Source organism: Amaranthus tricolor, chromosome 15 (assembly GCF_026212465.1).
Source record: "Amaranthus tricolor cultivar Red isolate AtriRed21 chromosome 15, ASM2621246v1, whole genome shotgun sequence".
Classification (NCBI taxonomy): Eukaryota; Viridiplantae; Streptophyta; class Magnoliopsida; order Caryophyllales; family Amaranthaceae; genus Amaranthus; species Amaranthus tricolor.
Genome location: NC_080061.1, coordinates 22,972,179 through 22,986,556, shown reverse-complemented (window position 1 = coordinate 22,986,556; position 14,378 = coordinate 22,972,179). Strand labels below are relative to the sequence as shown.

The 14,378-nt window shown below is 37.9% G+C and overlaps 1 protein-coding gene across 1 annotated transcript; it reads right to left on the bottom strand.

The window, feature by feature from the left end:
* Positions 1-8,456: 8,456 nt before the first annotated feature.
* On the bottom strand, positions 8,457-13,921 carry LOC130801144 (uncharacterized). The gene is made up of 3 exons (XM_057664914.1): positions 13,157-13,921; positions 12,143-13,000; positions 8,457-8,522 (listed from the first exon to the last, which is right to left on the bottom strand). Exons 1-3 carry the CDS (start codon positions 13,919-13,921, stop codon positions 8,457-8,459), a joined length of 1,689 nt encoding a protein of 562 aa, XP_057520897.1.
* Positions 13,922-14,378: the final 457 nt, after the last annotated feature.

Sequence of the window (14,378 nt, the reverse complement as noted above, 5' to 3'; positions counted from 1 at the left end):
TATTCCAAGGCTATCACGAGTGACGCGGCAAAAGATCCGCCACATCTATAAGTCAGATGGTAGAATGAACAATCCTCATACTTAGATTTTTCCCAACGTTTTTACCTTTTTGGGTCTAAATTAGGGTCCGACTTATCGACCCTCCATGAGGAAGCCTGATAACTTAGAAAATTTTTTCCATATTTCCCCCTCATTGGGGGTCCGACTTATCCATGACACGAAAATCTTCCACAATAATTTTTCATGCCTTATAGGAATTGTAGGGCAACACCAAGGCAAGTGAACTCAGCTATATAAAACATTGCGCGGAATAAATAATACCTGCATAGACCCATTGTGGAATTTTCATAACTTAGAAAAATTGCAAGAAAGTTGGTCATATATAGAGTCCGACTTATAGACTCTGAAGACAGAACCAATATTCTCGAAATTCTATAGCCACCGTGGCTCCTTCGTGATATCTTCCGCAAGTTTTAAAGATTCAATTCAGAAGCCTCAACTACTTTTTGCAATTGTCGGGCACTTCGTGGAAAATAGAATACTTCCGCGGATGTGTGGTGAACGCTTCCGTTAGCAAATATAAGGGGCCCGATTTGTCGACTTCACGGATTGGGCGTATTGGTGCCTACCATGTTGGTCGCGACTTAGATCAGCGCTTGAATGAATTGTGATAAAGTGCAATGTGAATGAGGATGACGTGACCTCATCACATTCCACAGCTAGTATGGATGATGCGGCAACTAACCAGTCACGTCTATAAGTCGGACGAATTATGAGCAATCCTTTCACACTTAGATTTATCCCAAGCTTCTTAGCTTTTAAGACCTGTTTTGGGATCCGACTTTACAGATGACACTGATTGCCGCCGAGTCTTTGGAAAACACTAATTTTAACAAGATTTTCAATAAGGAAGTTCAGTAGGCGTCGAATACTTGATAACTTAAGGCTGTGTGAACGGATGTCGAGTACGTCCGACAACTCTTCATTTTGAAGACTAGATAATTATGAGAAAGTAAAATATAACACTGAATAATTAGAAACATTGGAACTTGACGTTGGATGATGAATAAAATGTTGAAACTTTTGTTATATTGAAATTGAAATTGTCACGGACAAACGATTGTAACTGATGAATGAGAGCTATTGTCTAATTCGACTAATGCTGCTTTTAGTTGAAATTGAGACTGATGAATGAGGGCTATTGTCCATTTATACTCATGACGGAAGGAGACCTTTCTCCCCTTCCTCTTTTAGAAGGGATGACGGAAGTTCCTCGTTTCATGGTGTTGATGAGGCATTGGAAGGCCATTACCTGGTCTCCCTTGAGGATGCCCACTTGTCCGTCGTCCTGCTCAAACTGTAACAAGAGTTGGTGAGGGAAGATTGTCGCTTTGATTTTGTTGATGAGTGGGAATCCCATGATGGCGTTGTAGGGGAACGTCAGATCTACCACTGTGAATCGCACGGGCATTGTTCTGTTTCCGCTTCTTTCCCCTATTCGCACATGGAGTATAATTGTTCCTGTTGGCCTCTTAAGGTTTTGATGATGACTTCACTCTTAAATAAACAAACATATTTTTAGAGATTGTTTTGTAGGTATATATCCGGTTTAATTTGAATCGTTGATGAAGCCTATGACTTGATTCGTGGAAGTTGTACATGTCTCAAATATCCAAGAAGTTGGGCAATTGCTTTAGAAGTCAGTTTACTGTTCCTAGAGTTGAAGTCCTGACGAAAGTTGTAGATGGAGACAGTGCGCTGTTCCCCACAATACAGGTCTGAAGAAGACATTGACTGGAAGTTACGAAAATTATGTTTTCTGTTTTTAGTTAATGTAAGAGGTTAAAATTCAATTAGTTGCTTAATTAAATTTATTTATTAATTGGCAAAATATTTTTAATACGCCTAAAAACATGGAGAAGACTAATTCCTTGTTTATCTCCTATAAACTCGGACATCCAAGAGACTTGTTCTCTACTTTGATTTAGTCTCCTACATTTTAGGATCTTCCTTTAACCCATGTAATATTAACCGTACAGCAGTTATGTTCCACTCCTACTTTCAACTAACTTCCCACTTTCTTTGGAAGCAAGTAAGTTTATGGAAGTCGTGGGATAAGTGCATCTCATGGAGAACGTGGGCTGAGTGCACTGACGGCTGTTCCCTTTATAAAAGAGGGAAGCTACGGTTAAGCGGATAAGAATAGAGAGTGTCCATTTAAGGGAGATTATTCAAAGAAAAATATTTTCTGTTTTTGAATGCCAATTAATTCATTATATTTTTCTTGAGCAACTACTTAATTTTAATCTTCATGAGAATTGGCCTTGTAAAGGGTAATTGAGTGTTTTGTTGTAATTAGACTTATGGGAAGTCTAAGGGAATAGAGAATAGAATCGAGAGAAGAGAAAGAGAAGGAGAGAAAGAGAAGAGAAGAGAAGTAGGCCTAAATAGAGAAGCTTTGAGTGAAGCATTTAGAGAATTGAGAAGCTTCAAGTGAAGCAAACATTGTTTTGTGTAATTGTAATTGATTGCCTTAACATAGTGAGAATTTTGAAATCCCGGGGGGTCGTGGTTTTTCCTTCTTATTAGGCCAAGAAGGTTTCCACGTAAAATCTTTGTCTCCTTTATTATTTTTCTTTTCCTTTTTGAGTTTAAGTTTTGTTCTTGATACAATTCCGCAAAAATTAGAGGCAAAAATCTTAAACCTACTACACAACAATTCACCCCCCCTCTTGTTGCATTCGATCATCCATTAGCATTCCTACAATTGGTATCAGAGCCCTGTTCCTCATTTAATCAGGAAACCCTGAGAGCAGTATCATGTTCCCTGGAAAGATGTTGAAGATGAACGAGCGCATGGAAGAGGGGTACTCCACACAAAGGCCACCCATGTTCGATGGGAAATTCTATACTTACTGGAAAAATAGAATGGAAATCTTCATAAAAGCCGAAAACTATCAAGTTTGGAGAGTCATTGAAATTGGAGACTTTGAGGTGACGACCATCAACTCCAACAATGAAGCTGTTCCAAAACCAATCACTGAATATGAAAAAGAAGATTTTCAAAAGATGGAGATGAACGCTCTTGCTATCAAGTTACTTCACTGTGGGCTTGGTCCAAATGAGCACAATCGCATTATGGGTTGCAAAACCGCTAAGCAGATTTGGGACCTGCTAGAAGTTACCCATGAAGGTACTAGTGAAGTAAAGCGATCCAAGATTGACTTGCTAATGTCCAAATATGAAAGATTCGTCATGGAACCGAGGGAAAACATTCAAGAGATGTTCACTAGGTTCACAAACATTACGAATGAGTTAGTCTCTCTTGGTAGAATCATTCCCGTTGATGAACAAGTTAGGAAAGTACTTAGGAGTCTTCCTCAAGACGAACGCTGGAGAGCAAAGGTCACTGCCATCCAGGAGTCCAAAGATTTCACCAAGTTTAATTTGGAAGAGCTGGTTGGTTCTCTAATGACCCATGAATTGCATTTGGGAACCGCTGACAGTTCCCGAAACAAAGGATTGGCTCTGGCAGCAGATGATAGTGAAGACTCAGAAGATGGTGAAGAGGAAGCAGCTTTGTTGGCACGTAAATTCAAAAAATTCTTCAGGAACAGAAGATATGGAAATCAAAGAAATAATAAAGAAAAGGGAACTACAAACTTGAAGACAAATTTTGAATGCCACAAATGCGGGAGCACTAAACACTTCATCAAGGATTGTCCTCAATGGAAAAATGAGAAGGGCAAGGGAAAAGCAAGAGAAGTTGGAAGACAATATAAGAAGGGAAACTTCAAAACTGATTTTAGAAAAGCAATGATTGCAGCTTGGGGAGATACGGAGAGCGAGGCTGAGACAGAAGCTCCAGTGGAGGAAGAAACCGCAAATCTGTGTCTCATGGCATCTCATGAAGAGTCTAAAGAAAAAGAGGTAATGTCTTCTAGTCCATCTCTTAAACAACTGTCTAAACTCAGTAAGAATAAATTAATTAAGTTGCTCTTGGAGACACAAGAGAAATTAGAAAAACAGAACACCAAGTGTCTCCAAATCGAGAAAGACCTCAACTCAAACAAGGATCATGTATCCTATCTAAATTCATTTAGAATAGATGTACAAAGCAGATTTTTTAATTTGCTAGATCAGAATGTTGTTTTGAAAGAGACAATTGAGAAATTGAAACAAGAATTTATTTTCCTTAGTATCGAAATGAATCAAAACAGATTGTTAGGATTAAGTAAAGATGCAAACAATATATCTACTCACATGGTTAACACTGAATTTCAAAAGTTGAAATCAAAATTAGAATCCTACGAAATTGAAAATGAAAATTTGAAAAATAAAATAAACATAAGAGGAAAAGAGAAATTCAATGAAATTCCCAAATGGATTCTAAATGCTAAAATCAAAAGTAAAGAAGGACTAGGCTATATGAAGAATGATAAAAAGAAAAAGGTCTATGTAGATCTCCCTAGTAGCAAAATATGTTCCTTCTGTGGTAAAAGTGGACACCTGAAACATCAATGTATAAAGAAGGAACAGCATATCAAAGCAAATAAAAATTATGTCGAATGAATATGGATTAAGAAATGTGATTCAAGTATTGTCGACAAGGAACCCAAGGATGAATGGGTTCCTGTACCTAACCATTAGTTTGCTTTGCAGGTTCAAGTGAGGGGGAACAACTCATGGTATCTCGACAGTGGGTGTTCCAAGCATATGACGGGTGACAAATCTAAATTTCTCTCACTTGAAGCCTATGATGGGGGAACAGTAACCTTCGGTGACAACATGAAGGGTGAGATAATTGCCAAAGGAAAGGTTGGAAGGTCTAGTTCCCATGCCATCGATAACGTATTTTTAGTCGAGAATTTAAAACACAATTTGTTAAGTATTTCTCAATTTTGCGATAAAGGTAACTCTGTTAAGTTTACTTCTGAACGATGCATAATTTCTAGGAACAGTACAGGAGACCCTGTGCTGGAGGGAATCAGAAAAGGGAACACCTATGTGGTGGACCTGGACACTGTTCCCACAAACAGTCTAACGTGTTTAAGTGTTATTGAAGAAGACCCACTTCTTTGGCACAAACGTCTAGGTCATGCTAGTTATTCATTGATTAACACATTAAGATCAAAAGACCTAGTAAGAGGATTACCTGCAATAAAATTCCTTAAAAATGAAGTTTGTGATCCTTGTGCTAAAGGAAAACAAGTGCGGTCATCCTTTAAATCAAAGAACGTTGTGACTACCACTAGACCATTAGAATTAATTCATATGGATTTATGTGGACCTATGAGAACACAAAGTCGTAGTGGCAAAAGATATGTGTTTGTCATAGTTGATGATTTTAGTAAATTTACTTGGACCTTATTTTTGGTAAGCAAAGATGAAGCTTTTGATGAGTTTGTTTCTTTTGCTAATAAAATACAAAAATCTACCAATAATCAAATCGTTCACATAAGGTCTGATCATGGGAAAGAATTTGAAAATTCAAACTTCATGAATTATTGCAATGAACATGGCATAAATCACAATTTTTCCGCACCTAGAACACCACAACAAAATGGAGTGGTAGAAAGGAAAAATAGGACCTTAGAAGAAATGGCTAGGACCATGTTGATTGCTAGTGGTCTACCTAGGAATTTTTGGGCAGAAGCCGTCAATGCTGCATGTTACATATTGAATCGTGTACTAATAAGGCCAATCACTTCTAAAACACCCTATGAATTACTCAAAGGTGTTAAACCAAATATTTCCTATTTTCGTGTATTTGGATGCAAATGTTTTGTTCATGTGAATGGAAAACGAAATATAGGTAAGTTTGATGAAAGAAGTGATGAAGCAGTATTCCTCGGTTATTCATCACATAGCAAAGCTTACAGAGTTTATAATAAGAGAACAATGTGCGTAGAGGAATCTGTTCACATAATTTTTGATGAAACTAACTTTTCAACAAGTGAACAGGAAACAAGTAATATTAAAATAGGTCTTGCAAACTTGGAAGATGATGATGAGGGAATTAAAGTACAAGATCATGGAACAACAAGTGAACAGTCTACACAAGAAGAGGCAGAAGAAACTGACCAAATCCAGGAACTGCCAGAACAACAGGACCAGCAGACTGTTCCCAATCTAGTTGTTCCAACAGATGACCAAGATGATCCAGTAGCTGAACAAAATGCAAATCAAGATGCTGAAACAGAACATGCTACTGTTCCTTCCTGAGAATTTGTGCCTAAACCTTGGAAATACATAAGTTATCATCCTCTTGATCTGATTATAAGTGATATGAATAAAGGAACACAAACCAGATCCCAACTGAGAAACTTTTGTGCACACTTTGCGTTCCTATCATCACTTGAACCCAAAAATCACGAAGAAGCTCTAAAGGATTCCGAATGGATAGTAGCCATGCAAGATGAATTAAATGAATTTGAAAAAAAATAAAGTGTGGCACTTAGAACCCAAACCAAAAGGCAAGAAAGTAATTCGTTTGAAATGGGTATTTCGGAATAAGCTAGATGAGCATGGAATAATTGTAAGAAACAAAGCAAGACTCGTGGTCAAAGGGTACAATCAACAAGAAGGTATTGATTATACTGAGACATTTGCTCCGGTAGCAAGGTTAGAGGCTATTAGAATTTTAATTTCTTTTGCTGCATTCATGAATTTTAAATTATATCAAATGGATGTGAAATGTGCTTTTTTAAATGGCTTTCTTGATGAAGAAGTTTTTGTTGAACAACCCCCAGGTTTTGAAAATACCTCTTGTCCTGATCATGTCTACAAGCTTGATAAAGCCCTATATGGCTTGAAGCAAGCTCCTAGGCAATGGTATGAAAGACTTTCAAAGTTTTTGATTCAAAATAACTTTGTAAGAGGAAAAATCGACAAAACCTTGTTCTTTAAGAATAAAGGTTCTAATATTTTGGTTGTTCAAATTTATGTTGATGATATTATTTTTGGTGCCACTAATGATTTATTATGTAAAGAATTTGCTAACCTAATGGGCATAGAATTTGAAATGAGCATGATGGGAGAACTAAATTTCTTCCTTGGGTTACAAATTAAACAAACCGAAAATGGTATCTTCATTCATCAACAAAAATATATAAAAGAACTTCTAAAGAAATATGGTCTAACAAATGCTAAAACCAACCATACACCCATGTCTACAAATGTTAGATTAGATGAAGACCTAAAAGGAACTAACGTAGATCAAACAATGTATCGAGGCATGATAGCTTCCTTATTATATCTAACTGCAAGTAGACCCGATATTTCATTTAGTGTTGGTTTATGTGCTAGATTTCAATCAAATCCTAAAGAATCACATCTCACGGCAGTCAAACGAATTTTAAGATATTTGAAGGGAACAGACGACTTGTCCTTATTTTATCCTAAAAGTGATGTTTTTGATTTAAAAGGTTTTAGTGATGCAGATTATGCAGGTGATCTAGTTAATAGAAAAAAAGCACGTCAGGTATGGTACAATTTCTTGGCTCTTGTTTAGTTTCATGGAGTTCCAAGAAACAAAACACGGTTGCATTATCCACAGCCGAAGCTGAATACGTGGCAGCAGCAGCTTGCTGTTCCCAAATGCTTTGGATAAAACAGCAACTAAGAGATTTTGGTATTAAATTTGAATGTGTTCCTATTTATTGTGATAATACCAGTGCCATATGTATATCTAAAGATCAAGTGTATCATTCACGAGCTAAACATATACATATTAGACATCATTTCCTTAAGGATAACGTAGAACACAAAAATATTGTATTAAAGCATGTCAATACTAATGAACAAGTTGCAGACATTCTAACCAAACCGCTTCCAAGGGAACAATATGAAAAGATGAGATTGGAACTTGGTATGATCAAGCTCCACTAAAGTTGGTTGCATAAAATTTCCAATGAAGCATCATGAAAAAAAAGAGGGTCAGGAATCAACCTCAAAATTTTGATTGAAAATCAATTATTGCATGGATCAGGTAAACACGTAATGAAGTTTGTACTATGAATATTTTCTTGTTTGCATGTTGTTAGTTTGATCAGACCACAGCAATATGTTCGTTATTTTCTTTATAATTTTTTTTTTCTTAATTCATCATTTTTCTATTTTGTTTTCATATTTTATTTTAATATTCATATTCATATTTTATTTATTCATATTTTGTTTTCATATTTCACATTTTTTTACGGCCAACTTAAAATAAAAATAATGGGAAACGGTTTTCAATCCCATCTCTTCGAAATATTTCCATATCAAACGCTATGATTAGAGCATTAAAGGGATTGGACTTAAGGAAACCGTCATTTCATCACATTATTAAACCCTTCTCTTACTTCACACTTCACACGCCTTCTCAATTCCTCTTCAAGAAACCGTCCTCCTCCCTATCTCTCAATCTATTCAACACTTCAAAATGAAAACCCCAAGTTCCTCAAAGAAAACCCCTAAATCCCGTAAACAATCACAGCCAAAACCTCTGAGAGTGGTTCATCCTCCACCATTACTGGATGCTGCACCACTCACCACCAAAGAAACCACAAATACATCACCCAAACAATCTACTGAACCTACTGGTACAAAACGCAAGATCTCATCACCAAAAGGTGGATCATCTTCCAAAGTAGTCAAACGTTCGAAGCTTGCTGATCCTAATAGTGCTGAAGAAGTTGCAAAAGAAATGTCTGTAGGATTTGGGTTAGACAAGTACTGGTATGATTCTACGTATTTTCCTAAATTGCATGACATTTTACAAAATCAAGAATGGGAGATTTTGATGACAAATTTTAGTTGCAATTCCATTTTTCCAAATCTAATGCGAGAATTCATTTCAAATTTCTCAAATGATTGTGGGACGTGTTCTAGTAGTGTCAAGAACATCAAAATAGAATTTAACAGTGCATTGTTGGGGGAATGGTTTAGTGTTCCTAATGTTGGTTTTGATACATATTGCGTTGGTACAAAAATAGTTTTCTCTGGAATTAATGAAAAGACAATTTTTAAGTTTTTAGGGGTTGAACAAAAAAGAGGTAAAATCAGTCACAATGTCTTATCTCCATTGCATAAATTACTCTATAATGTAGCACGAAGATTCATCTTGCCCCGAAACTCTAAGAGGAGTAAGGTGAGTCTACGTGATGCAACTTTAATTTATTGCATGGATAACCACATAAAGATAAATTTTCCGTCATTGATGATATCGCATTTGTCTGATTGTATTGAGAAGAAAAATTTTGTTGGTTATGGGGGGCTGTTGACTTGGATTTTCAGAAAGTTTGGTGTACCATTGGATGGGCTGGAGTTCTCAATGGGTCCCAATATGAAAATTGGTGCACGGTGTCTGAAAAATTTGCATCTCCAATTAAACGATGAAGGGGTGTTAATAAATGAATCAGAAGAAGTAATTGATGTAGGTTCTGATGAGGAGGAAATGGAGGAAGAAGAAGAAGAAATTGAAAAAGAAGTAAAAATAAAGAAAGAAAAAGGAGAGGAAAAAGAAGAGGAAAAAGAAAAAGAAAAAGAAAAAGAAGAAGTAGTAGAAAAGGAAGAACAAGGGTCTGTTCCCACTGAAGAAGAGGAACAAGAGGAGGGGACAAGAACTGAGGGGGAACAAGGAGAGGAAGTAGCTTTAGGAGAAGAAGTGCCTCATGATCTCTGTCATGATTCCAGTGATGAAGAGGTTGTGATTGCATTGAGGAAGGGTAAAGCTATTCAAAGGAAGAGTAGGAGGCTTGCTTCAAAACGAAAGGCTGCAACGGTTGATGATATCACTTCTGAAACCATTCCTGAGCCTACTTTAAACGAACCTCTCTCACCCAAGCCAACCACTCCACCACCAAATCAAACTTCATCACCACCTCCATCACCTATTCACTTTACACCACCATAATTTCCATCATCTCCTGGTATTGGTTGTGCTGATCCTATTCCTACAGCATCTTCACATTCTGTTCTCTCCAAGCTTAATGATCTACAGTCTCAATTCAGTACTTTTCAAGATGAAGTTCGTGTCTCACTCGCTTCAATTGTTGATCAACTGACCATGATGGAGCATCGTCTTGGTGCAAAGTTGGATACAGTAGAAGTGCAGACCGAATATGTAAACGAAGAAAAGACTGCCCCTTGAACCCTCTCCCTATGTTTTTAAGATTTGATTGGCTGTTACATTTCACAAACAATTTCACCTTTTAGTTTGTACCATCTGGGGTACATTGTTGATGTACCTTGGAACAATTGCTACTTTTCTTTCTTTGTTTTTATTTTCATGGTCTGTGACAATTGACTATTTGCAGGTTTGATTACTTTTATGGTGCTTGCTTTCATTATTGTTTCTTGTTTTCATCACTAACAAATCTATTTGGTTTGTGCTGAGTTTTGATAACTCCCAATTCTTTTTGATTGATGACAAAATGGGGAAGATTATGCACAAACTTAAGAGGAGAAGTGAATACATAGTTACATATCTTGGTTGATTTATATTGATTCTATGTTTAGTGATCATCTGTGTTGCTAAGTTTTTGAGGATATTTATTTTTCTTGTGCATCTGTTCTCAAAATGTTTCTGATTGAAATTATTTAACAATGTGTGTTAGTTTAATTATGTTAGTTATTATGTCAGTTTATTTTAGTTTAACTTAGTTTATTTTATTTAAGTTTTAGGTTAATTAATTTTGAAAGTTTTGAAAACATATTTGATATTATGGAGTAAACTGTTTTATTGTGAATGCTTGGTAAATTATATTGTAACGAGTTGATTTGCTAAGTTATTTAGAGTTGCTTTAATCTCTAGTATGCTCTAAGAAATTTGTTTTACTCTATTTTACTTAAGTTTGTTTATAAAGTTTGCCATCATCAAAAAGGGGGAATTTGTTGGCCTCTTAAGGTTTTGATGATGACTTCACTCTTAAATAAACAAACATATTTTTAGAGATTGTTTTGTAGGTATATATCCGATTTAATTTGAATCGTTGATGAAGCCTATGACTTGATTCGTGGAAGTTGTACATGTCTCAAATATCCAAGAAGTTGGGCAATTGCTTTAGAAGTCAGTTTACTGTTCCTAGAGTTGAAGTCCTGACGAAAGTTGTAGATGGAGACAGTGCGCTGTTCCCCACAATACAGGTCTGAAGAAGACATTGACTGGAAGTTACGAAAATTATGTTTTCTGTTTTTAGTTAATGTAAGAGGTTAAAATTTAATTAGTTGCTTAATTAAATTTATTTATTAATTGGCAAAATATTTTTAATACGCCTAAAAACATGGAGAAGACTAATTCCTTGTTTATCTCTTATAAACTCGGACATCCAAGAGACTTGTTCTCTACTTTGAATTAGTCTCCTACATTTTAGGATCTTCCTTTAACCCATGTAATATTAACCGTACAGCAGTTATGTTCCACTCCTACTTTCAACTAACTTCCCACTTTCTTTGGGAGCAAGTAAGTTTATGGAAGTCGTGGGATAAGTGCATCTCATGGAGAACGTGGGCTGAGTGCACTGACGGCTATTCCCTTTATAAAAGAGGGAAGCTACGGTTAAGCGGATAAGAATAGAGAGTGTCCATTTAAGGGAGATTATTCAAAGAAAAATATTTTTTGTTTTTGAATGCCAATTAATTCATTATATTTTTCTTGAGCAACTACTTAATTTTAATCTTAATGAGAATTGGCCTTGTAAAGGGTAATTGAGTGCTTTGTTGTAATTAGACTTATGGGAAGTTTAAGGGAATAGAGAATAGAATCGAGAGAAGAGAAAGAGAAGGAGAGAAAGAGAAGAGAAGAGAAGTAGGCCTAAGTAGAGAAGCTTTGAGTGAAGCATTTAGAGAATTGAGAAGCTTCAAGTGAAGCAAACATTGTTTTGTGTAATTGTAATTGATTGCCTTAACATAGTGAGAATTTTGAAATCCCGGGGGGTCGTGGTTTTTCCTTCTTATTAGGCCAAGAAGGTTTCTACATAAAATCTTTGTCTCCTTTATTATTTTTCTTTTCGTTTTTGAGTTTAAGTTTTGTTCTTTACTTAATACAATTCCGCAAAAATTAGAGTCAAAAATCTTAAACCTACTACACAACAATTCACCCCCCCTCTTGTTGCATTCGATCATCCATTAGCATTCCTAGAGTTCCCATTGGAATGACCTGGTTTCCCCCAAACCCAATCAAATGTTTATCAAGGGGTTGCAGGTGCTTTTCTTCGAATTTCATTTTTCTTAGACATTCCATCGTTATAAGATCGACCGTGCTTCCGGTATCCACTAATACTCGCCTAACCATCATTTGCCCAATCTTGATGGTAACCACTAAAGGATCAGTGTGTGGTTGTTGCAACGGTTGGGAAGTAGTGGCATCAAATCTCATGATCGGCCCACTGTAGGTGGTTTTTGGGGGTCCTTTGAACAGAGTATGGACGCTGTCTTTCGCGGCGCAGATTGTTGGATATTGCTCGGTGTAGCCGCTGAAAATCATATTGATGGTTCCTTGTGTGTTGGAACTTTCGCGCCTAGCCTCGTTTCTTTTCTGGTTCCAAGGCCTTCTTTCCGCGTCACCTCTCGTGCCATAGTCTTTTCGATTGATGAACCTTGATAGCTCCCCCTCGTCGGCTTGCTGATGTAGGATACGCTTCAGTTCGCGACATTGGGCCAAAGTGTGGCCATGTTCTTTGTGGTAATCACACCATAGATTGTAGTTGCGTCGATCAGAGGGGGTGGTAGTAGGAGGTGGAGTTGGCAACTGATCCCGGATGGCGAAGAATATGTCCTTCCTGTTCCGGTTGAACAGCGGATCGTTACCTCCATCTAGTAGATTCCGCGTTCTGGACTCCCCTTCAGCGACATATATGTGTCTGGATCGTGGAGGTCCCATATCTGACAGAGGTTCTGGACGACGCGGCAAGTAGTTTCTATCCCTCCTTGATGAATGTTCCTCTCTGCTCCTTGAGGAATGATTGGAGGATATTAGATCCTTTTTTTCTGACCTTCGTTTTTTAGGATCATGTGCCTGACATATCTCGGAAGCCGTGACGTAGTTTTGACACTGCTTCATGGCCTCCGCGTATGTCTTTACTTGACTCTCGACCAACTGGAACTTGAGCCTTTGAGCCTTCATTCCGTTGATTAGGCCGTTTAAGGCGACTGATTCTTCCAAATCTGTTACCTCCAGCACTGCCTCGTGGAATTTCCTCAGATACGATGATATGGATTCCCCTTCCAGTTGCATTATGCTAAGCAAATGGAAGTTTGATTTCTCCTGCCTTTTGGATGCCACAAAGTGACCCAGGAATTTGCTCTCTAATTGGGCAAAGGTGTGGATACTTCTTCCTAGAAGAGAGGTGTACCACGTCAAGGCTACTCCTGTGAGAGTAGTTGGGAAGAATTTGCACCACAATGCTAGGTTGGTGGAGTACAGCAACATCAAGTTTTTGTATGCCATCAAGTGTTCCTCGGGGCAGGATGTTCCATCGAAGGCCGCCATATTTAGGATCTTTATTTTCCCGGGGTTGGGAGTATTCAGTATCTCCGGAGCCAGCGGAGAGATTATTGGCATAAGATCTTCGGGGAGGTTACTCTTGTCGGTCTCATCCTGCGGCATTATGATGCGGCTAGTGGGATGGCTAGATCTCGTGAGTTGCGCTTTCTTCCTTTCTTCCCTTCTTTTATCCACCAATGCTTGGACACTTTCGAACGCGCTCTGCTTCTTGTTTTCCAGGTAAGTACGAGCATCTCGAGAGGCGGTTTTGGATTCCCCGTTTTGGGATTCGCTTCTGTTGAGGCTTGTATGTGTCCTCGATCTCTCCCTTCTTTTCTTATTTCTTCTGTTGGAACGTGACATCCCCGAGTTCCTATCCTGAGATTCATGGGATTTTGGTATCTCGTTATGGGGTTCGATTCGTTCCTGTAGATTCTTTATTTGCTCCGCCATGTCTTCCAATACTCGTTGCTGAGCAGGGTTATTATTTATGACGGCGCGGAGTTGTTCGGAGAAGGCGGCAGTGAGGTTTCGTGCTAGCATGTCCAGATCACGGCGAGTCACGGCTTGATTGTTAGTGTGACCCGCTGAAGTGTCTGTATCTGTGCTGTGCACGGTTGCGGTGTGTGTTGGATTTCTTTTGGGAGCCATAGCTTTTTGTTCACTCCCCACAGACGGCGCCAAACTATTTCGGTTATGAAACAAGGAAGTAGGAAACACTTGAAATACTATAAGTGGAAGCATTATCAGGAGCGGCGATTCGTGGAAGAAAGCGACTTGAATCCCTGCAAAACAACACATTAGCCTTGTTCGGGAGGTGATCTCCCGGAAAACCCCTCCGACGCTCAAGTTAGAACGTGGAAATGAGAATATGGAGTAGATGATTATAAATTGAGAGCAAGAACCGTGG

Coding starts and splice junctions, on each gene's coding strand:
- LOC130801144 (XM_057664914.1), bottom strand. CDS start 13,921: ATGGCGGAGCAAATAAAGAATCTACAGGAACGAATCGAACCCCATAAC. Junction 13,001..13,156: donor TCCACGAGGCAGTGCTGGAG/GTAACAGATTTG, acceptor GAGATATGTCAG/GCACATGATCCTAAAAAACG. Junction 8,523..12,142: donor TTGGGTTTGGGGGAAACCAG/GTCATTCCAATG, acceptor TGAGTGGTGCAG/CATCCAGTAATGGTGGAGGA.